The 24,332-nt window shown below is 36.4% G+C and overlaps 2 protein-coding genes and 1 pseudogene across 5 annotated transcripts; 1 reads left to right on the top strand and 2 right to left on the bottom strand.

Annotated features, from left to right (window-relative positions):
* Positions 1-2,640: 2,640 nt before the first annotated feature.
* LOC111811847 lies at positions 2,641-6,756 on the top strand (annotated as a pseudogene).
* Positions 6,757-6,977: 221 nt separating this feature from the next.
* On the bottom strand, positions 6,978-11,443 carry LOC111811713 (zinc finger protein CONSTANS-LIKE 9-like). Of its 2 annotated transcripts, XM_023698726.1 has the most exons (6): positions 11,170-11,443; positions 10,672-10,837; positions 9,714-10,379; positions 9,080-9,304; positions 8,036-8,340; positions 7,660-7,798 (listed from the first exon to the last, which is right to left on the bottom strand). In XM_023698726.1, exons 3-6 carry the CDS (start codon positions 10,287-10,289, stop codon positions 7,669-7,671), a joined length of 1,236 nt encoding a protein of 411 aa, XP_023554494.1. In that variant the 5' UTR covers positions 10,290-10,379; positions 10,672-10,837; positions 11,170-11,443; the 3' UTR covers positions 7,660-7,668. The 2 variants fall into 2 exon arrangements, with proteins under 2 accessions (XP_023554495.1, XP_023554494.1); XM_023698727.1 differs by lacking the exon at positions 10,672-10,837 and having other exon boundaries at positions 6,978-7,798.
* Positions 11,444-13,474: 2,031 nt separating this feature from the next.
* LOC111811632 lies at positions 13,475-24,171 on the bottom strand. 3 transcript variants are annotated; one of them, XM_023698575.1, is made up of 18 exons: positions 23,636-24,171; positions 22,908-23,443; positions 21,066-22,418; positions 20,254-20,781; positions 20,059-20,130; positions 19,826-19,906; positions 19,686-19,720; positions 19,486-19,573; positions 19,275-19,412; positions 18,497-18,688; positions 18,323-18,402; positions 18,141-18,213; positions 17,957-18,058; positions 17,523-17,628; positions 16,631-16,718; positions 15,875-16,452; positions 15,235-15,295; positions 13,475-13,717 (listed from the first exon to the last, which is right to left on the bottom strand). In XM_023698575.1, the coding sequence occupies exons 1-16, from the start codon at positions 23,991-23,993 to the stop codon at positions 16,269-16,271; spliced, it is 4,014 nt and encodes a 1,337-aa protein (XP_023554343.1). In that variant the 5' UTR covers positions 23,994-24,171; the 3' UTR covers positions 13,475-13,717; positions 15,235-15,295; positions 15,875-16,268. The 3 variants fall into 3 exon arrangements, with proteins under 3 accessions (XP_023554343.1, XP_023554344.1, XP_023554345.1); XM_023698576.1 differs by lacking the exon at positions 15,235-15,295; XM_023698577.1 differs by lacking the exons at positions 13,475-13,717; positions 15,235-15,295 and having other exon boundaries at positions 15,674-16,099; positions 16,183-16,452.
* Positions 24,172-24,332: the final 161 nt, after the last annotated feature.

Here is a 24,332-nt window from a genome sequence, read left to right as displayed (position 1 = left end):
TTAAAAAAAAAAAAAAAAAACATAAAAATCAACTCAATCATGGCCGTTGAACTTATCTAATCCGACACGTGTTTCTTACGATTCGCCAAAAGTCCAGGCCCACGGCCACACGAAACCGGCACGGTCTGAATGTGGCGGCTCCACGCGGACTACGTGTACATCTCGCAACACGTGTTACTCCACAATACGGCCACGTAAATTCCCGCGTAATTATTCTTAACCCCACAATATAACAGCGTTAACAACACTGAGTGTCTAATCTCCACGTGTCCTTCTCTGATTATGCTGTCATCGGATATCGTGGTCCCCAGCAAAGCCCACCGTAGAATGCTGGACAGGTGGCAAGCACATTTAAAAATGTCCCAAATGGTATGAAGTTAATGTGTGACGTAGACATTGTTTTGAATGTTTGTCATTTTTTAATAGTTTTTTTTTTCTTCCTATGATAATTATATGAATTTTTTTCGGAAGTTGCTCGGGTTGACTCACTCCACAACAGTTCTATTCCAATTCTCGTAAACGAGTAAAGACGATATACAAAGATAACTAGAGAATCCCGATGAAAATATACAGTGTGACAATATAAGATTTTAGCCTCGAATCTCGAGAAAACGAATAAATATCAATTACCATTGAGCTATGCTAACATTGAATTCAGTGAGTTAATGAAGCAAATTAACTAACCATTTTTTGGTGTGCCGAAATTACGAGAAGTTCATGAACCAAAATAATAATTATTTTGTCAAATTGACGAGACTAACTTGACATATCATTGTCTAGGTAGCGTCCCACTTTAGGGTTCCGTGTCATCCAAACAAAGACACCATTTATTGACAAATGAACAATAGCGGCCGCCTCTTGAACACTTTAAGTTGATAGCTTACTACTAATGCAAATTTTTAGTACGTTAAAAGAAGAGATCAATGTCGCTATTTATTGATTGTCCCATTTTTTTTATTTGAAATGTTTATGATGTTATAAAATTACCATAAGAAGTCTTGTTCAACGCATTCAGACCCAACCCACAATATAATATCTCACGGGTCCTATAGTATGTCACTTTCACCGNATTTCCTTAATAAAAAAAAAAAGGGAAAAATAAAGTGAAAGTAGATAATTCTAAGGGATAATTATTTGTAAAAATATGGAAAATATTGAGAATTATAGGGATAAAAATGGAAAATGACATATTAGTGTCGAAATCAAGTCAACGTCAAATTGGCTAAAATAATATTAAATAATAATATTAAGATGAGGACAAGTTGGGCCGTTGGAAGAACGGCCCAAAAACATCCATTGAACCATGCATTGGGAAAGGCCCAAAGGCAGCAGCCTTGGGGAAGTGGAATCACGTGGGTTTCACGTGTTACTTTTTTGTCGTTTTTCGTTTTCAAAACAGGCGGCGTTTCACAAATTGTTCCTTTCTATTAATTGTTTCGACAACGATTGCCTTAATTTCGATTTCCTTGTCTTGTTTTGTTTTTTGTTTTTTTTTTCCACGTAATTTAATTATTAATTATTTTTTAAATACGAGTTGAAGACTCCAACATTTTAATTTTAACCCATTGAATTATATTTACGAATATAGGTCATAACCCGTATACTTCGACCAAAAAAAGTTATAGGTCGAATTCTCACCTCAACGTATTATTAATTGAATTATTATTATTTTTAATTTAATAATGGTCAACCATTAAAACTTAAATGATAATTGATATATTATCATTATTACTTTAAGACCCATTAAATTCATTAAAAAAAAAAAAAAAAAAGAAAAAAAAAATATAGAAATCAATTCGGCCCTTCTTTGAGGGCTTTCAATAGCCCATTAGAAAGAGGCAGATCCAGCCCATGTTGAAAACGAGTTTTGGGCTTGGAAGGCCCACTAAAAGCGCGAGGTCCAGCCCAAATACTTTATTATTATTATTTTCTTAATTTTTGCAGGAATTATATTATTAATAATAATGTATTACCAAGTAACATGGTTGATTATATATATATATATATATATATATATATATATGAGCGTACATAATTCAATCAAAACAAATAAACTTAATAAATTAAATATTGCAAAAGTCGAGAATAACTTAATTACAAAAATTACACATTTATAGTATTTTTTTAATACAATAATTTAGTAATTCATAAAAATAAGAATTTTAAATATACAATGGAAATGCAAATTATTGACAAATATGGGACGGAAATTATGACAAATATGAGACGGAAATTATGACTTACATGCCTAGTAACGAATTATACATGAATTTTGTGTCACGCAACTGATAAATTTTGCATCTCGTGCAAGTAAATCGTGAGCGTTACACATAATTTACCTTACTAATATTTTTTATTTTCATTCTAAATTTGAAATTTTAAAAATTTAAAGGTATTTTTTTTACATAATTTTAAAAGTTTAAAAGTTTAAAGTTTAAAGTTTTTTTATTTTATTTTTTTATATAGAATAAGTTAAGTATATTTTTATTAATTTAATCATTAATTAAATCGATTTTTTATTTTTTTATATATAAATAAACCTTATCCACATGCATATTTTTTAAAAATTAAAAATTAAAAAAATATTATTTTCTATTTCAAATTTTTTTTTTAAACCATCTTCTTTTCTTCTTCGTAAACCCTATTTCACGTTCAGCCACGCTCACCGTCCATTACTGCACCCTACTCCGTCGACGAACTCCGCACGATGTTTCTGTTCGACGCCGTATCAGCAGCTGCCGCAGCATTCCGACGAAATCGTCGTTGCCTACTCCGTCTCACACTCTCTTGCCGCTTCGAGCAATCAGAGTTAATTATATCTGTTTTTCTTATTCTTAGAAACACAGTGGTTCAGCCCCTTACCGGCGCCGCCGCTGCGCATTTTCAGATCCCCAAGGTTTTATTTATTTTTATATGTTGCTACGTTGGGCTATGTTGGTATGTTCTCTTCACCGACGGAGAAGAAAGCTAAGAACGAATATGTTGCAAATTAGAGGAAAATAAAAACAGATTGAATCCGAAGGAACATAAAAACATATCATTCTTATCCGAATTATTAGATAAAAAGGATAAAATGTGTAAGAACATGAACATAGCAAAGGAGAAACTCACGTATAGTTTGGGTTTCTAAAAAAAATGATTGAAATTATTGTTATCAATAAAAAAACCAATAATGGACAAACAAAATAGAAAGTTAACATTGAGTTCGAGTGTGATTGAATGTCATTGAGTCTTCTTGAGTATACCAGAAACTATAGATGCATATGAACTGGCATAGGGTAGCTTTTGTTGCTCAATTCATGTAATTTTTTTTTTAAACTATTTTTTAAACCGTTGATTTCATTTTTTTTTTTGGAATCCAGATACACTGATTTTAAAATCCATCAAAATTCAGGGGTTCTAAACAGGGGTTAAGATTGTTGAAACATTTGTTTGGGATAAGCTGTGCATTTGAATCGGTATCATGGTTGATGACTGGAATGCAGTAGAATTGGTGGGAGGTGCGAAGAGAAGGAAAAAGATGGGTTCCAGGAACAAGAAAAGACCAAGGATGATGGGTGGAAGTGGGAACAAAGTTAAGGTTGATAGGAAGATGAAGAAACTCTTCCAAAAGCGGGCGTGAGTATAATTTAGATGATGACGATGATGACGAGAAAGCTCCGGTGATTGGAGACGAGACCAAAACTTCAATGCTCAGTCATGAGGAGGTTGGAGATGAAGAGTTTTCTGAGGGTGAAGAGGAAGGGAAGGATGTCAATGCAGGTGTCTAGCTATCCGAAGACGATGAAAATGGTGACATTCAACCAGGTATAACTAAGTTTACAGAAGGTTGTTTATATCTTAAATGGGTAGGAATTATTTTCAATAGTTGAAGTAATAAGAAAAGTAATTGTGCCATGTTTGTGTTGCAGGGTCCTATATTATCAGCAAACAAGAAGCTTGCTGCTGAAAAGCTTGCAGAAGAGGAGGCTGAGAGGAAAGTTAAAGGAGAGGCCAAGAAAGAGAAACAAAGGGTATTTCCTTTTAAATAAAAGATTTTGCTTGTTTATAATTTAGCTTTTGCTTAGAATTTGTTGATTGCAAACGTGGGATCTCACAATCCACCCCCCTTCAGGGTCCAGCGTCCTTGCTGGCCTTCGTTCCCTTCTTCAATTGATGTGGGACCCCCCAATCCACCTCCTTCGGGGCCAGCATCTTTGCTGGTACACCGTCTTGTGTCCACCCCCTTTTGGGTTCAACCTTCTCGTTGGCACATTGCTCGGTGTCTAACTCTGATACCATTTGTAACGGCCCAAGCCTGCCGCTAATAGATATTGTCCTCTTTGGGCTTTCTCTTTCGGGCTTCCCCTCAAGGTTTTTAAAACGCGTTTGCTAGGGAGAGATTTCCACACTCTTGTAAAGAATGCTTCGTTTTCTTCTCCAATCAGGATCTCACAGCAAATATTTGAATATGTGAATATGGTAGGTGGGAGAAAAAGGCCATGTGAAACCTGCTACTTACTTGGATTCTAATGAAAAGTTTCTTATTGGCGTTGCTACTAAAGGAGGTAGCCTAGTTCGATTTTACTTTGAGTTGGGAAAGGTTTTCTTTTTTATTTCAACGGTGATTATTACATCTCTCATCATACTAACACAGTAATCTCCATGTGTATTGCTGCTTGTCGTGTCAGTTGTCAAGTTGTTTAACGCTGTAAGTAGCCAAATTTTGATATCAGACAACTTTTTTGTCACATCCTCATCTATGTTGCATTCATCGCTGAATTCCATTATTTTGAATATGATACAGGTCAATAAGGCACAACATGCTCAGAAAGGTTTGAATCCTTCGAGAGCTAAAGATGTTAAAGGTATTAGGCCTTTTACGTAACTTTGATCTCAGAAGTTAACAATTTCACTTTCTGTTATCTTGCCTTGTGAATATGCTGTCCCTAAATTAGCATTCAATTAATTTTGGTGCTTCTGCATGTTGCATTATATTCAATTTTGTAGCTTAACTTTCCTATTCCTATGATGTATGCCACCTTATATTCTGCTTTGTCCTTGTTGAAAACCATGTTGTTTAGTCTGACTACATGTTATGTGATAGCCCAAGCCCACCGTTAGCAGATATTGTCTTCTTTGGACTTTCCTTTTCGAGCTTCCTCTCAAGGTTTTAAAACATGTTTGGTAGGGAGAGGTTTCCACGTTCTTATAAGGAATGTTCGTTTCCCTCTGCAACCGATGCGGGATCTCACGTTTTAAACTCCTAATTAACGAATCATTGGAAACTTTACTAATTTGCTGACTTTGATAGGGAATCTGTGTGGTTGAAGTAGCCAGTGATTTAAAAGGCATGTGCCTCAAATTTATTGACCTATTAGTCTCTCGCGCATACTTCTAGTCGACTAATGCTTTCCCCCGTGGCTTATATAGGACTACTAATGTTTAGCGACCCCTGTTAGACCCGCTTTTGTTTGCATATTAAGACGCTTATTCTTCCGTTCTTGACTTGTGATTATGTGAGTAGCTACTCAATATTGAAGGTGAACGATATCCTAACTTTTTCGTTCTATCCCATCTCATACGGAGTACTTTATTTGTTTTATACTGCCAGCAATAAATAAACGCAGGAAGGAAGCTTTCTTTTCTGAGTTGGGCAAGACAATTTTGTCAGCAACAAACAGTAATGCAAAGGTTGGTTATTTTCTGCTATAGAATTTGATAAATCTATTGCAGCTTTTAACCAATTGTTGGTAAATTCTTTATTAATTCTCTTACGAGCAATGATACTTTCGACAAACACCTGAGGAGGCGTACCGACTTGTGGCTTTTTTCATTAGCATCCTCATCTTCATTATCGTGTTTATGTGCAGTGGAATGGGGACTGGTAGGGGGATGTCCATGGGGTCGGGCAGGGGTCGGGATGGTTTTCATGTCCTCACGAAATTTCCTATAAAATTTTATGAAAAAAGGTTGGGATGGGGAATGGGGACTAGTCCGTGCAGGGGCGGGGAAAATGGACAGCTCTAGGGGATGGGGTGCATGTTAGTTAAGAGAGTGAAGCTCAGGTCAAGTCACGATCATATATTATCTGTTTCTTCATGTCCATAATGAAACTCAAATGGCCATCTTTATGTTGAACAGTTAAGACACATCAGGTGGTGCAGTGGACGCCGAAGGACCCGCTTGGGCTCCATTGCGTGATAATTATATGCTGACCAATTCCAAGTTAAAAGATTGGGATAAGATGCCAGTAAGATAAGATTTACTTTCAAAGCCTAATGTCTGTCGTGCCTGTTTCTGTCGGTTTCGATTTTCATATCGTCGTGATTAATTATACTTCAATGATGGCCGAGGACAATGGGAGGATGTTAGAAGACAGTAGCTCAGATGAGGATTGATAGATGTTGACACAGCTGGGTTCTATTTTGCCTTGTTAGTTTCAAACTGCAAAGGAGTACCTCAATCCATTCCCCTCATATGATGTTGGTGCCAAATTCGCCAAGCATGCTTCAGCTGTATGTCAATATGTCGTCGATTCAACTGTGCATATATCGTCGATATTGTAGGATGTTCGAGCAAATTGCTTGAAAGATGAACATATTGGTCTTGATTTGTATGTTTTGCACAAATAGTCAAAACTCAAAAGAAATGTGTTCTTAACCTTCAACACATTGTGTTTGTAAAGTGACTATGATCGTACGAGAGGTTGTTAGGTGTTCGCTTCATTCGAGCGGTTGATTTCAAACAAATGCAAGAGATTTAGGTTACGTTATACTCTCTCAACTCATCTTTTATTCAATTTGTCCCTCAAAGAAAAAAGTGAATTCCATATTGAAAACATGCATATAGTGAACATAGTGAAGTAAGCCAAACATGAAAACGATAGACGCTTGATTTGGTTTATATGCCTTTTGGACTTTCCAACGCCATCGTCGCATCCTGCACGAAGAACGTACGAGCTCTTGACAGAACAATAAAAACTATTAATATCTCTGTGAAGTAATGGGACTACAAAACTGGTTGAATACACTAGTAGTACCAATCTTTGCAACATATACATTCATCGTCGTGTTCCGGTAACGAAATTTGAAGTTACAAAAGTTCAATATTGTCCAAATATAATTGTTCTGGCTGCATATTTCTACCTCATCAAATGAACAGATGATCAAATTTACAAGTCAGTTAAAAAGGGAATGAAGATTACCTGGAAACTGTGAATTTGGTGCAGCCATGTTTGTCAAAGAGCCAAAAGCAAGGAGGAAGACGTGCCTTCCATGGCGTGAACACAGCCCTTGCCAGCCAATGATCAGTATAGTCTTTTTTCAAATTTTAAGTACATATCAAAGGGAGCTGAAGCTGGATTGTTAACCAAGAAAACTATGCCCGTTTCTTACAGCCCGGAAATGTACATCGTCTTGGAGGCCAATTTTCGCAATCCTTTGTTCGTTTTACGTGGTATGGATACAGAATTTTTGCCCTTCGAGTTGTATCGATAGAGCTATTAGACCTGGCTTTTTGTACATATACCTGATGAAAACTCAGGTTCCTTTGTATACAATTATACTTCCTGTCAGACACCGGGATATCGAGATATTTATCCGTTGATTAGAGTACAATGTCGGACCCTTCAGCCATAAATCTTTTTTTTTTTCTTTTTTCGTGTGATCTCCGAAAGTTGATGTTCTTTCAGTAGCTTCTGGTTTGACTCATCGGATCATAGTCATAAGCTTCTCCAGCTTTAACAAAGCGCCCCTTGACCCGTCTTCGAGTATCGGCCCGCACTTTGCGAGAGGCATACCTCACCTTCTTTTCAAACCTATAATAGGATCAAACAATAGTTGAGAATGCAAAAGCTTTGTGAAATACAAAATCAGAGTTATTTGCAGCATCTTTTAACAGCATTCAAGACAGTTCATTAGCGTTTTTATGGCGATTTATGTCGTGTGACGGTAATATTCCAGAATTTCAATTGCAACAAGTGCTAACATAGTCAAGAAGCAAAAAAAAAATTGAAAACTTGCAGAAAGAGGTAGAGAAAAACCCGCATACTCACTTTCGAGCTTTCTTCTTTTCCTTGTAGCGCATTACAGCATCACTACGATTCGATGATTGGAACGAACTCTCTGTAGCCATAGAACACCATGGAGGCTCTCCCATCAGAAGCATTGATGAAGCTCCACAGTCTTGATGTTCGCCTGCACTACTCTCTCCAGTCATGCCAGAAAACGATCGACTGGAATGCTCTTGCTTATTGTTATAACAAAGAATCGGGTCAGTCTTCGCACTCATCACAGAATCTGCTGATGCTGCATTACTGCTTGCAGGCTGTATCATATTATTAGCTAAACCTGACGGCCCCTGAATATAAACGTTTACGTTGAGCAAACATGTATTAATACTTAACTCAGAGCTTGAAATTGTAAAGTATACTTGAGTACAATTACTAGCATCCTAATGCTTGTTATAACTTGGTACTCATCAAGTGGTGTGTAAATATCAAATCCTTGCAAGTTTATCTTTGAGAAACAACTAACAAGGTGCTTGTGAGATCCCACATCCGTTGGGGGAGGAGAACGAAGCATTCTTTATAAGGGTGTGGAAACCTTTCCCTAGCAGACGCGTTTTAAAAACCTTGAGGGGAAGCTAGAAAGGGAAAGCCCAAAGAGGACAATATCTACTAACGGTAGGCTTGGACTGTTACAAATGGTATCAAAGTTAGATACCGGACGATGTGCTAGCGAGGAGGCTGAGCCCTGAAGGAGAGTGGACACGAGGTTGGCAATGCTGGGCCCCAAAAGGGGGTGGATTAGGGGGTGCCACATCGATTGGGGAAGGGAATGAGTGCCAGCGAGGATGCTGGGTCCTGAAGGTGGGTGGATTGTGAGATCCCACATCAGTTGGGGAGGAGAACGAAACGTTCTTTACAAGGGTGTGGAACCTCTCTCCAGTAGACAGGTTTTAAAAACCATGAGGGGAAACCCGAAAGAGAAAGCCCAAAGAGGACAAGGGCACACTGATCGTCACAAAATTAGGTGAAAAATAACACGAAGCAATGAGAGACTAACTTTCAATAAGCAATTAAAGAAGATTGAGGTACCTTTGCATCAGTCGCACCAGCGCAACCAGATTTAGCAGCAGCTAAGCTTTTGATCCTAAACAAGCTATCAATACCACCATTCTCTAACAATTCTTCAGAATAACTGAGGGATACACCAAATAGTTCTTCATAGTTTTCAATATTCAAATCTTCATCCATATTCAAACTCTCGTAGAGGTCATCGTCAATGTCGAAATCAGGACCTTTTGTTCCGGGATAGTGCAACTGCATATTAATAGCGTGAAATTGGCAAAGATTCTTATGAAAAAACTGTGAAAGATTAAGACATAAACATACGAGTCTTACAACTTTTAGCCTTACTTGTCGAATGGAAAGTTTGCTTATACATTCTGTTCTTACAACCTACTAACGTTTTTTAAAAAAGAGAATCATACGGTGTTCGTACGTAGATCGATGACCATTAAGATTAAGACATAAACGTATGAGTCTATGACCTTGTTCACTTGTCCTTTGAACTAGTCTAGTCTATGAACTTGTTGTACTGCATCTACTAGTTCGGTCTATCAACAGGCATTTCGAGGGAATGACACCATATGGGAAGGATTTAGATTGAATGAAACAGCATAAACGAATGATAATTTACTAACGGAGAATACGATTTACCGTTATATACCTTGGGTGAAGATGCACCTGGAGTAATTGGTTGGTCCATAATGTGAGGCTTGGATAAATATTGAGGCGCTGAAGAGGACCCGAACCAAATCGATTTATCCCCACTCGAGAATTCGTTGGTTTCATCGACACCAGATGCATTTTGACCAGCTTTATCATCAGGGCCCCAGGCGTTTACTGCACTATTTTCGGCAATGCTCATCAATCCTAATTCTTGCTCGCAAGCATCGCTTCCAGAAGGGAGATCCAGAACAAATGACCAGATAGATGAGAGCTCCGCAGCTGTCGGGCAGTCCGAGTAACAATTGATTGGTTGCCTCTTTCGAGATGAAATGGAGGCGGATGAGCTATGCCCCATGTAATCACAGTTTTGACAAAGTGAAATATTCTCTTCAGGACATCTTACAAATGCTGCTTGTGAATGACAGCGATCACATAACAACGTTCTTGAGTGTCGCCTCGACAAGGCGTTAGCAGAATGAACATTACGGTCACAAGATAAGCACAAAGCTGCAGCATCGGATCGACAGTAAACAAACGACCTTTGTTGCCCACAGAAATCACACATATAACCCATACTACAATCTGATCTTCAAACCGTTCCCTTAGAAATCCTTCCAGACAGCCAAAACTAGAATCAACTATAGGAACAAGCTAAATGCAGCTTCTGCAATAGATCAAAATCACATCAATTCAAATAATCACTCCCCAAATCTTCACAAATGCCAAAAAAGGCTGTTCTAAGATATCTGTTAGCTCTAAACAAAGATTGAGTATCCAACCTACAAATGAAAATGTATACCATCCCCATGATTTCCCTCTTAACAAAACCAAATATGATATCAGCTAAAATTCAGAATGATATCAAAAGAAACCATCGAAGAAAGGCAAACAACTTAGCTACTATTCATCAAGAACACATAATTGGAAAGCTGAGTATGTGTAGGTGAAACCAGAACCTGCGTTTATGTGGAAAGATATGGGCACTACCCATGGCCCCAGCTCCAAGAAATTAACACAAATTCATATTCGGCATGAGAATAAAGGGGGGAAGAGAAGAAAACTTTGGTGAACATTCAATTCTGATCCATGAGTACCATGGCCACAATAAATAGAGTTAGCTTCCTGCAATGATTTCATAGACTGAATGAATCAAAACGTCTAACTCCTTTACAAATCATAATTAGCAGTCAGAAAAAGAGAAAACCAGCAGCAAAAACACACAAATTCAGACAATCAAAAGCAACCCAGTAGCCCAAAGAATCAAAACAAGAACACAGCAATAACAAGCTCATGCAAACAAACAAGAAACACAAAATAAAACATCCCAAGAGACAAAATCAGGCAATATTTGTACAGAAATCAGTTGCTAAGAAGATGAACAACAACACACAAAAACAGAAAGAGAGGAAGAACTGAGGAGAAGTCTAAGAGTTCAAAGAAAGAAATCACCGTACCTAGAAAAACAGAAACAGAGATCGGTAAAAGGGGGCTTCAGATTATAAGAAAATCAATGATTGCAGGAAGAGAAACACAAAAAAGCTGGAAAGTTTAGAGAATCCCTCTTAATCTGATTCTGGGTTTCTTTTTTTTTTCTTATTTTTTGTTTTCAATCCCTCCTTTTAGATGGATAGAGGAAGAAGAGAAGGATATGGGATGGATGGGAAGGAGAAAATTGACATAACCCAATTTAAAAAAAAAGGTTTCTTTATTTAGGTGATAATGAAAAAAATAGATCAGAAAGGAAAAGGGAGAAAATCTAAGAATAAATGAATAAATTATATATATGTATATATATATATATATTTTGTTAAAGAAAAAAAAAAAAGAAAAAAAAAAAAAAGAAAAAAAAAAAGGGAAGAGATTATGAAGGAGGTTAGGCCCTCAGTCTGTGTTAATGGTCCCTCCAATTGAATGCATCAAAACCTACTTGGCATGTGCTTTGCCAATTCCCATTTTTCCATTTTTCTCACTCTGCTTTGTATTTAATTGCCAAAAGCCAAAAAGGGTACTTTTTAATATTCTTAAAATCATTTTTATTTTTATTTTTATAATATATATATATATATTTATTTATCGCAGATATTATATAGCTTGAGTTGAGTCTTTCAAAATTAAAATATCTATTTTTTTAATTTTTTTAAATATATTTTTTATATCTTACGGTGTCTGTTCCATATTTTCATTGATATTGACTAACAAAATTGTAAAATTAAAATCATTATTGAAATATCTTTTATATATATGATTTGCTTCCGAAAAGGAATCTATTGATTCTCTTTCAATTGGTTGGACCGTAGGTGCGATAATTTACACCATGGGTGAGGTTTTTGGTTCAAGTTTAAGATGGGCTCAGCTACGCCAAGGAAAAGAATAAAATAAGCATTTGACTCTTTCATGCAGGCTCTATTTGGTTCCTTCATGCAGGCTCTATTTGGTTCCTTCATGCAGGCTCTATTTGGTTCGGGAGATGTAGTTCAGTTAGTAAAGCTCTACTCTTGTAATTGGGTCGTTACAGTTACGGGTTAGATGTGTAATTGTCCACGCGGAAATGATAGTATCTTGTACTTAAATCGGTGGCTCACTTTTTCTAAGTAATGAAGAAGATGATCAAAACATGTCACCGACAAACTCTATTGAGACACTATTGAGACAAGATGATCAGTTGATCAGGTCTAGTATGAATCGAACATCCGGATAATTTTTAAAATTTGTTATTATTATTTTGCATAGAGAAAATGGAATATGAGATTGTTTGATAGTAGACGCTAGGGTTTGTGTGTATGCTTTTCCAATACATTTAAATGTAAACTAAGCTTTTGGTTTCTCATTTGGTGCAATTAGGCACCCACTTAATCATTTATGCATCATAAAGGGTGCTTTTTTGGGTAAATAAAAATGCATTTTTTCAATTTCTCACCCAATTTTTCAATTTTCAACTATTAATTAATTCATTCTTTAATCACTCAAAAACGTACTCTTCTAACAACCAGCTATTTATTTATCTTTATTATGGTAAGTACGTGTAATTACATGTGAAATATCTCTCAAAACCTATCTTAGTAAGATTATCAACCATTGAATGAAAGGTAAGATAGTTAGGTATTGGAAACTTTGTATTTTAGTACGTTATAAATACTTGCTCCTTTCTGTGATAGGCTATAAATACTCGTCAATTGTAATAAGTTATAATATCTCAAAACTAAATTACCAAAATACCCATAAAAACTAACCGATAAAGCTCAATGAAATCAGTCGAATCACCACAACGTCCTAATTCTTAACTACGAAAACTACCTAACTACAAAACCAAGTGAAAAGCACCCGACCTAAATAGTGTTCAACATTATAAAAAGGAAAAAGACGCTATTGAATTTAGCTTTAAAATAGTTAAAATCACTTTTGAGGTATTCAAAATAACTCCCGAACGTACCTTCAATCATTCAAAGTCATTTTAACATTAGCTAACACAATTTTTGTACCATCAAAATTGATTTTGAAGGACTAAAGATATGTTCGGGACGAATATGAACCCAACAAAAATGATTTTAACCACTGCAGAATCAGAAGTAGACAACTACAAACCAAGTTCTTCCAATGAATAAGATAAACAAGATGTCACATCTTTATGCCTATCCATCACATAGATTTGAAAAGATTATTCAAACTTTACAACAAACAGTAAATCCCACTTGAAAAGCTACTCATCTCAGATCATGTTTGGAAGGAAGAGAACAAATTGTACAGAAAAAAAAGGACAACTGAGAGACGAATTGTCGATTGCAATAGATCTTCTTCAAAACCCTGTTTCTTAGATGCTATCTTCAAAGCTCAAAGAGAGAGAAAGAGAGAGATTTGTAAATAAGGGGAATCGAAGACCTACTTGGCAAATGAAGAAAAGACAGCAAAGATTCAACAATGAAGCATTCAACCCCACCAACCCAAAAAGTGTTCAAAAGTGCTTTGTCCTCCTCCCACCTTTCTCTCTTCAACATTATTGTATCCCTGCATCCAACGATACTCTCCTCATCAACATTTCCATTAATCAAAGAATTAGGTGAACAATCCATCCACATTTAAACAATAACATGAAAAAACAGTCAATGAACAGTAAAAATGTTAAGGTACAGTAGAAACTTCAACAAGAACATCATAAATACTAATAATAAAACTTCATGATCAGCCTGTATTTCAATCAACATCAAAGCTTAGTGATGTGATGGAATGTTAGTGATAATAATACAATAGAGATTCTATGCTATTATGATCATGAAAGTTTTTCATTTCCAACATATAAATTGAATGAGATTTTCACTATTCATGTCTTTCAATCATTTAAGTTCATAAGAAAGTTTTAAACAGACAAAATCCTACTAGTCTTTGTTATAATACTATTGGAGGCTCTAAACAATTTGACATAAGAGAACATCTGCATCAAGATATTAGGTCCTTGTCAGTTCGCTAGTCCAGAGCTAAGGCATTATGGATTTTGTTGTCCACAAGGAAAACGTTGGCCATGACATAATACCCATTTGCCATAAAAACTGGCTTCGGAATTTGAATATCACAAGAAATCCTCTTCCCTATCTTAGCCTAAACTCACTGAACTGCTGTACCTTTACACAAAAAAATAGATTTTTTTTTTTTTTTTGGATGAAGTGCATGAGTAATAAACTCCAACTTTCTCCGAGATAAACACATTAAATTGATTATGTGAGATCTCACATCGGTTGGAGAGGAGAACGAAACATTTTTTGTAAGGGTGTAGAAACCTCCCCTTAGTAATCGCGTTTTAAAGGAACCTTGAAAAGGAAAACCCAAAGAAGACAATATTTGCTCGCGGTAGGTTTGGGCTGCTATAAATGGTATTAGAGTCAAACATCAAGCGATGTGCCAGCAAGGAGGCTGAGCCCCAAAAGGGGTGGACACAAGGCGGTGTGCTAGCAAAGTCGTTGGGTCCTGAAGGGAAGTAGATTGGAGGTCCCACATAGATTGGAGAAGGGAACGAGTGCCAGTGAGAACGCAGGGCCCCGAAGGGGGTGGATGATTGTGAGATCTCACATTAGTTGGAGAGGAAAACGAAGTATTCTTTATAAGGGTGTGGAAACCTCTCACTAACAAACGCATTTTAAAACCTTGAGGGAAAACCCATGAGGAAAATCCAAAATAGGACAATATCTACTAACAATGGACTTGAATTGTACATTACCCTTAAAATACTCTTAAGCCCTACGCTTCCGTCCCTGTACTTTTATTTCTAACCATTTAATCCTCATAAAAAAAAATATAAAGACCATGATAAAGAGTTCGAATTTAATTTTAAAAGCAACCTATAAACAAAACACCTCCACAACTAAAATTAAAGTAGTATACTTGTATGACTCAATTAGAACCATTCTGAACTTAAAAAGATTTAAATAAATAAATAAATAAATAAATAAATAAATAAATAACTTAATACGTTTTTAAACAACAGAGACTAAATCATTAAAAATAAGAGGAAAAAGACTTCGTAGACTTACCTAGAACATGTTATACGAGCAAAGTGATTTCACCTCTTTTTTTTCTTCAAACCCATCTTTCCTACAATATTGTACAAGTAAAATAGAAATATAGAAGAATATATTTCATTTTTCTCTAAATTCCAACTAATAAATTTGAAAAATGACATCCAATCCCAACACATGAGGTCACCAACACACAAGTCCTGCCTCTTCTCCATTTCCCATCCTAATAATTATCACTTGCACCCTCATAATGCCACGTGAAGCTACAATAAAAACTGGACCACGCCTTGCTGGCTTCCTTTAAATCAATGGCATGAGAAACACTATAATATTAAAACAAAGATGCTGATCCAAGCAGATCCTACCCTGTTTAACAAATTTATGTTTATGTAATAATGCCCAATTTGGACCTCATGTAATACAAAGTAGGGTGGCTTGGCAAGAAAATAAAAGGCATATCCAACTTGAGGGTTTTTTAATATTATGATCAGATAAATAATGCATTGGATCATTTGGGTCATGCTAAAATCCAAAGAACAACAAAGAAATCAAGCAATAAGATCCTAGGATTTTGACTCAGTTGCTAAACTCCATGACCTAACAGGAAAATCCACTCTATCATTATATTACATTTTAATAGCCCGTGAGATATTACCTAATTTTGAATGATGATGCTTGATGAAGCCTGTGCACTGATAGCTTTAACCTCGTGGTGTAGCTCCAACTTGATCCTCGCAAGTCACTTTTCTATCATCCATGATGGACTTGAACTATTAGATGAGACGTCAAAGTCATGAAACCAAGATTGATTAATCTCAGCCTTTATCATCATTGATCTTGCTCAAAGTTTAGATGTAATTGGTCAAATTGCAAGCTTCAACTACATACATAAATCACGAAGTAACTCATCCAAGGGGTTAGCCAACATTCTCATTGCTCCGTGTATTTTCAAGGGGAAAATACCTGACAGCTGAATAAATCTAGATTTTACAATCATGCTGGAACTGCCAGCAACATACAGAAATACAGAGAAAATGCTATTGTCGGCATCAGCTTGATGACCTTTGTACAACTTCCGAAACACATCTACAAACTCTTAAAATCCTCGAATATCCAGAATCTAAATTCCCAACTGCAGCTCTAATGTCATTTAACATTGACTCTGAGAGTGTGTATTTATTCGAAGCAGGAGATTCGACCTTATGCGGAAGAACTTCAGAAGGGTAAATCCCTCTGCCAAGAGACCAAGTAATTAATCAATACGATTATTTTAATATTCCTATATATATCAAATTCATGATCAAGAATCAGTAATAAGTAATAGAATTTTCCGGTAAAATATTAGGCCAAATAATTAGGCAATTCAGACGAGCAACGGTAGAAAATATAGAAAGATAAAATTGTAGCTTACCGACTCAAATCGGATACGTCCAGAACAAGATTTACCTTCCTGCCACTTTGGAAGTTGATGAAACTAAGCTGCAAATCGAGCTTCTCGTCTGCAAAATTATAAGTACAGCAAAAAGGAAATTAGATTTTCAAGTTCTCATAAGGGAAAACAATTTCTGGTCATGAAACCTCCATAGCTTATTCATGAAGTCGAAATCAATTTGAGGAGCAAAAATAAGCAGGAAACACCAATAGCATGCATAAAAATGTAGCATGGAGCTGCAACTGTTTCAAATACACACAACTATTTCTGGAAAGGTTGTCTGGAATAGTGTTTTAAAATGAAACATCGTTGGAAAAAACACTAATTAGGGAAAATCATGCATGTGGGTCATCATGCATGCTCCTGTTGAGATTAATTCCATTTTGTGTTTTTTTAAGTTTCTTACTTTATTGTTAGATTTAGTTTTCAGATTAATGTCTTAAGTTGATGTTGTATCTAACATTTCAGTTGTTTGTTCTTTTTAAGTTTTCTTTTATGTTTCATGAATTTCTATTTTTTAATGTTAAAAATGTAAGATAGTGATAGTAATTAGGCTCATTTTTGTAACTATATAAGAGTAAACTTTCACGTAAAGTTTGTATCACACTCTTAGTGCCATTCATTTTTATCACTAAGTTTTGTACCACATTTTGAGTATCACATTTTTGACACATTTTGTATCACTATTTTTTTCTACTTCAGTTAGAAGTCTATTTATCTATTGGATTCTACTTTCTCATTTTCCATTTTTTTCTCTTTGTTTAACAAACACTGAGATTTTGATTATTGCTTCCGAAGTTTTCTTCTCAATTGACTTGATTTTCTCAATAGAACCAACATCATGCATGGTCGTAACAAAAATATTCATGACCTGAAGGTGAGTAAAATCTTATTAGGATGAGATTTGAAATCTCTATCTGGGCTATCTGCATTTCCGCAATCACATCCAGCAGGTTGTGTAGAAAAGAACTCATCATCTGTATAGTAAATAGAGAGAGAATTAAAATATTGAAGGAATCAGCATAGTGCATCAACATTAATGAATATGGAGTTAGCAATCTAAACCGTTAAGGTGTTAACGAAGTAAAGAATCTAGCATATATGTAATCCGGATAAACACTGCCGAAGGTACATTCACCTTTGTTTTCAAATTGAAAGAAGATGCGTTATTTTAGTGAAACTGATAGGACCAGAAAATACTTGAAATAGAAACAGTGACCAAGGATACACAAGAGAAATGAAAGCGAAAAAGGTTGGAGTGAATCATGAAGAGATAGACTAGCCAAGCAGGTTGAATTAACTCACTTGAGTTTCTTTGGGCAAATGCCAGGAGGCATTATACTTCCGTGTCTTCTCAACGTTTATCACAAAAGCAAATGCACAGCAAGCATTCATTTCTGGAAAGTTCTGGTAGAGAAAAATAAGTATTAACAGAATTGAAGGGAATAAGTAAAAGGCTGTAGAGAAAATAAAAGGTTTCATCTTGTACCTTCTCAATATGAGTATCATTCAATGTATTTAAGATGGTTACACCCGGGAGTGGATTGGCTTTAATTGTAATCCTATAAGTTAGAATCCCAACGAACAAACGCAGAGTTTAACTGATATTATTCATCATCAATGCTAATAAACGAAATATAAATAAACAGAAAAAATAGAAATAATCCCAACCTTTGGTAGGCATAACTAAGGTAGTTGAGAAGTATGGTGTAATGATCATTCTTTTTCTCAAAATCATCTACCTTCCACATCTGAAAAAGTATAGATAATGTTTAACAAGCTATATCAAAAACATTCAAGAAATTATGTTATTAGGTCAAAAAGAATATTAGTGAATGTACAAACCTGCAAACCCTGATAAATAGACCTGCAGAGCTTTCTCTTCCTTAGATGATCAATAACTAATCCAAGGATGTCAGTTGAACTAGTTACTCCTTTCAAGTTACAATATGTTGAAAAATATTGGCTTAATCCCTTTATCTTCCCATCTAAAGATTCAATTTCGTGCTTTATCATGCTGGCTCTATCACAGGACGCCTGCACCAAACAAGTTTAGTTGTATCATTCACCAAGAAATAATTCGCCATACAAATCTTTTGAACAGATATACACAAATGTGTTCAAACAAAAACATATAAATATCTAGTAACGATCAGTTAGAACATAATTGATCTTTCTTTCAGTGATGAACACTGAAAAACCAATTTACAGCTCTAGTATAAAATGTCAACATTATGGTCCCATATTTTGCAGAAAAGTAAGCAAGATGATTGACCATTTTTCATTCAATAGTCAAATTATTCAAATGCTCTTGACTGAAATATTGCAATATTGTGAACACAGATATTCGACCAGCATCTTAGAAAAATTCACATACACACCTTACACTCAAGCAGTAGTTCAGAGTTAAGTGTGTGAACCATATTATTATTATTGCACATGAAACTAAGGGTGAAGACTAGAGATAGAATACCAAGGCTACAAGTCTAGTATATACACAACATAAAACAAATCCAAGACATCTGTCTAATGGTGAGACCTTGAAACTCCTATCGCATTGATTCAATTAATAGAATCTCCAACCATATGAAAGGAATAATGATTCAAAAGCCTCATGCCTGACCTCAGAATCAATTGGGCATGAAAGACTGTTTCCATCGTCAACTTGACTGTCCCTTGAACCACATTTCCTGAGGCGGTCATAGTTCAACTTCAACATTTGAAAATCCTCAATATGAGAGTTCAATGACTGTGCTCTATTCTGCATGGAAGTGTACACGGGGGTTAAAAGTTATTCATAATCCAAAAACTAAAATCACCAGAAAATACGGTACCTGATATCCATCACGCTTTATACAAACCAACTGAAGCTTTGCCTTCTGATATGCTACTTTATACACCAACGATCTGGCTTCCACTACTCTGTGATAGCATCAATTCATGAGTGTTGAAAACAGTTATTTGTCAAATTCTTATGAGTATGAGGAATTCACATAAAAACTGGTTTATATAGGCAGATGTACTTCCAAATCACCTTTTACGTATTGCTCCAGGATTCTCAATGACTTTCTACATATAAAACAAGACCAATGTTAATATGCCAAAGCTTCCTCTAGGACAGTTGATATGATATAATACCATATCAAAATATCAGCTCAGTTCAATATTCGAAACCTGAGATTGGATTTCAGAACACAGCAGTTCATATTCTTTAACCTTCAAAAGGTGAACCAAAGTATCTTCAAGCCTCTCAATCTACATACAAAAGAAGANAAAAGAAGAAGAAAAGAAAAAAGCAGGATCAGTTAGGGTAATGAAGATCACAACATTATTTTATATAATTTCACAAGTAAATGAAGAGAGAAAAAAACAAAAAAGAGAAAGGGAAGAAACTAGGGGAAATATACTGCTTTTGAGTTCAACTTGTTGATCGATGGGGGTAGCAAATCATTTGTCTCTGCTAAAAACTTTATTGCCATCTGCAACATGATAATGCAAGGTAAACAATTCATGAAATCAACACAAGAAATCTCTACGACTCCTGTCATCAGATATGGCTAGCAGACAAGTAATCTGATCAACCAAAAAGACGGTCAACTTACATCTGTCCAATGCATAAGTGTATTGCCCTCAGTCCTCTTGCTTCCATTGCTTATTTGGTTGGACTCTTCTAACGGAGAGCCCACATTACAACTTCCACTATGATTAAGTTTTAGGCTTTGCTGAGTCCTTACTATTACGTCATTGTCACCCTGATCCCCGTCAAGAGGAATCAAATCAATGTTTCTTCTCTTGCTCCCTGAAAGGCGGTGATTGGTCTTCCTTGAAGAACTCACCAATATGTGGCTTGCTTGATCATTATCATGATTAATATGTCCACTCAAACTGGATGTTGGAGAAGCCCTAACTTTCCTCATGAAGGTCCCATCGTCTTTTGTTTCATTAAAAGGGTCATTCCTGAAGGGACTTTGAAATGGCTTTTCCCTTGCAGAACTCTGAGTTCGTTCATTCTTGAAAGGACTCGGAGTCGACATACAAGAGATGGCAACCTTGGGCTCTTTCTTGCCAGACGATGTTTGGGTTGAAATTATCCTTCTGGTACTGTAGTTTGGCATTCCATTGATGGGGCTCTAAGGTAAAAAAAAAAAAAAAAAAAATTCGAGCAAACTCAATATGAACACTCAAAACATTGAGAGAACAACCAATAGTATAATTAAAGGCAATAAATTATTTGCATCTATTAAAAATTGGTTAAGAAAGATTTCTGTGAGCATTAAATTTCAGTAGAAAGTTGACAGCAGATAAGATAACTTTCAAATGGGAGTTTTTCTCAACTTGAGGCCAGAACAGTCATTGTTTACATAATTAATTTCTTGTATAAATTATTAATAAGGAAAAGGAAAGAGAATATAACCTGCATAATGGATCGTTCACTTGTCCAAGGCTTTTGAAACTGCGGTGAAAAAGCACCAACCTTCGAGCTCTTGGCAGGACTTTCCAACCGAGAATTCAGGATGTTCCCATCTCTTGAAGACAGTTGCAAATTCTTAGATGTTACAAAATTATTCTGCAAATTTGAAAGGTTAACTCCATTATCATCCCCATCTACCCAAGATTGACCTTTCAGGAACGGTGAAGCTGACACAGCTCCACTTTTGGATTGCAATGAACTTGAATTGTCAGCAATCTTAGTCAAAGGACTGGTATTGCTTGTATCTGCAGCTGCAGCTTGACCTTGCGTCAAACAAGCACTAACATGCTTGACCTGTTGGTCACACTGCTTCAGTTCACCAAAGCTACCAGACGGACATTCAATGTTTCCTAATAACCTTACATCTGGACTTCGCAAAGGAGATGAAACAAGTGTATCATGTATACTAGTTGAGTTATTTTGTTCTCTGTCATCGGGTCTAATGTCCGTCACATCATCAATTTTGATACTAGTAGATGACCTCGACAAATGATCTTCAGCAATCAAAATATGTGGCATAAGATCTTTTTTCTCAGTCCAGGTAGCTTGAGCGGGTGACTTTAATTCTATAGCCGGTTCACTAGGTTGCATATTGGAAAAGTTTTCCATAGCCATATAGCCTGGTGTTTCTCCAGCACCAGTGAAACCTTTCGGTTCTTCACTTTGGCTCAGCCTAGGGAAGTCTTTTGAAGTTTTGACTCCACTGCCACTAGTGCTAAATGAAATTTCAAATTCACCGTTGTTTCCATTCAGTCTAGAAAGTTGTTCTTCTAAACGCACAACAGGAATGTGTATGTATTTGCTTTCAAGATCCTTGCAACGTTCAGGTTGACCACTCAAGTTAACCATAGAAGAATAACTTGATAGTCTGGATTTTAATCTGCCAATTTCTTCCTTAATACTCGAAACGCATGGAGAAGGTTCAGGAAGGCTGAACTTAGAAATACTTCTCTGCTTGGACGACAGACCCATACCAAACTTCATGCTTCCTGTACTCAATCTATAATTTGACAGCTTCGAGTTAGGAGTCACAAGAGCAGAAAATGAAGGTGAATTAAAAGTAGCCAAAGATGTTTTCTGTTCAGCAGAAAATGATCTTTTTTGCGGAGATATATTTTTCAGCTTGTAGTCAACACTTCTTGGTGTCTCAGGCCTCTTATCAATCAGAAAATCTTCCTTAGCCCACCCATCTGACAAATTTCTTTGTAACAAACCATTGGATTGAAAAACTTCATGGGGTGTGACATTGTTGAGTATACTTTCCTCAACTCCCTGTTTGGCATATTGGTTGCTTCCCTGTGAAAACAAAAGAACAAATATCTTCAACCATACTTGTGCAACACCAACAAAATGCTGAGGATCGTTGGAAGGAGTCCCACGTTGGCTAATTTAGGAAATGATCATGGGTTTATAAGTAAGGAATACAACTCCATTAGTATGAGGCCTTTTGGAGAAGCCCAAGCAAAGCCATGAGAGCTTATGCTCAAAGTGGACAATATCATACCATTGTTATTCCTAACACAGAACACAAGGAAAATTATCAATTACAATGTGAGTCAAGTGATGGATGCATAAAATCGCATCACCGACATAATGTACACAAGAGGTAGTTGTGAGTATGGTGCCAACCATATAAGAGCAGTCTCTGAGCTGTAACAACTGACAGAATAACATACTCAACCTCAATTGCTAAGCAAAAAGATAAAGTTTAAATTGTCATACCAATCCTTAGATAATAGTAAGGTAAGCCTGCTAAGCAACAAACATCAAAGAAAAATAAAGTACCTTACTAACAGCTTCCATTTCGGTTCTCTCACAAATTTCCATATCATATTTGCGTTGTCCAATCTGATCAACTTCACGAGTCTCAATCTGTTTGGACAATTTTTCATCCACCGAAACAGCATAGAGTTCCCTGCTTCCTTCAGTCAAAAGTGCATCGAAAGAGGGAGATAATCTCCCATAATCGTATTTATTAGAGTTCTCTCCCACGATGCTCATTGCATTAGAATCTTCACTTCTTACCAAATCACCAGATTGCGAAGATGGCAAAATCAGCTTGTCAGCCATCGTTAGTGTCATAAAACTGTCAGAGTTAGTAGGCATGGTGTTCCGGGTCGGTGTTCTCTCTTCAAATGCAGACCGAATTGCCGTAGGAGTTTTGAGCTCCCTCCCCGAGTCTGATTCAGCAAGGCTACGAAAGTGCATTGAAAATGCTGTTGAATCCATTGTAACGTCATGATTATCATCGGAGGCAGCAGAATCAGACAACCGCCTGGGTCTAATGAAATTCGCTGCTACAGGTCCAAAAAAATTGTCTTCTGCAATAGTGAAGTGGATAACTTGTTACAAAGAAGTCCTGACTTGTTCATAAATTGTTACTTCGAAAAAGCAATCTACTGTAGTAGAAATGATATCTTCAAAACCACATTCATCGAAAACTCTCAAATCGTAAAACCCAACAAAAACAATTGCTAGAAAAAACGAAGAGAGAAATAAACAGAGAAACATGCCATCATTGGAAGTTGCAGAGCCGGCAGAAATACTCCCCGGCGACGGCGATCCAAGTGGTCTCAGAAACGATTTCCTCTGCCCAAGACCATCATCATCCAAATTAGGCGAAGATTCAAGAGAATCATCGCTATCAACCAAGTTCCTGAAGAACCCTAGGACCTCATTGTCCGGAGGAGCAGCCTCGGGAGTGGCTTGGGGCTCAAGAGGCGTCTCGTAGTCCTCGTCACGCTTAAAGATATGCACCGAAGTGATCTCGACGTCGGCAAAGCTCACGCGTCGGGCCCGCTTCTTCTTGAAGGCCAAACTTCCTTCCTCAGTGGCCGTGTTGGCGGCCTCCTCAGGGTCCTTGGAAGCCATTGGAGGTAATGAAATTACAGAGAACAATGGGTTGGGGAGGTTTCGGAGTTTAGCAGTGAGAGTTCATGAGATTCAGAGCAGTGAACGGAGTTTTGATCGGAATTGGACCGGCGGAGAAGATAGCAGAGGAAGAAGATGGAAGAAAGTAGGGACTAGGGAGTTTGTGCGGGAAAATGAATATATATTTCAAAATGTTTAAATGCAAAATAGTTCGACTAGGATTGTTTATTTATTATTATTATTTTTTTTTTATAAAAACTTATAAATAGGTTATTTTTTATTTTAAAGTTTGAAAATCATTCTATTAAATTCTAATATATATATATATATATATATATA

The sequence above is a fragment of the Cucurbita pepo genome, chromosome LG15 (assembly GCF_002806865.2).
Source record: "Cucurbita pepo subsp. pepo cultivar mu-cu-16 chromosome LG15, ASM280686v2, whole genome shotgun sequence".
Lineage (NCBI taxonomy): Eukaryota > Viridiplantae > Streptophyta > Magnoliopsida > Cucurbitales > Cucurbitaceae > Cucurbita > Cucurbita pepo.
The sequence above is the reverse complement of the archived record's forward strand: the minus strand, read 5'-3'. Positions and strand labels throughout refer to the sequence as shown.

Coding starts and splice junctions, on each gene's coding strand:
- LOC111811713 (XM_023698727.1), bottom strand. CDS start 10,289: ATGGGTTATATGTGTGATTTCTGTGGGCAACAAAGGTCGTTTGTTTAC. Junction 9,305..9,713: donor CAGGTGCATCTTCACCCAAG/GTATATAACGGT, acceptor ATTAATATGCAG/TTGCACTATCCCGGAACAAA. Junction 8,341..9,079: donor CTGGTGCGACTGATGCAAAG/GTACCTCAATCT, acceptor GTTTATATTCAG/GGGCCGTCAGGTTTAGCTAA.
- LOC111811632 (XM_023698575.1), bottom strand. CDS start 23,993: ATGGCTTCCAAGGACCCTGAGGAGGCCGCCAACACGGCCACTGAGGAA. Junction 18,403..18,496: donor CTATTTATCAGGGTTTGCAG/GTTTGTACATTC, acceptor ATACTTTTTCAG/ATGTGGAAGGTAGATGATTT. Junction 16,719..17,522: donor AAGATTTTACTCACCTTCAG/GTCATGAATATT, acceptor ATAATTTTGCAG/ACGAGAAGCTCGATTTGCAG.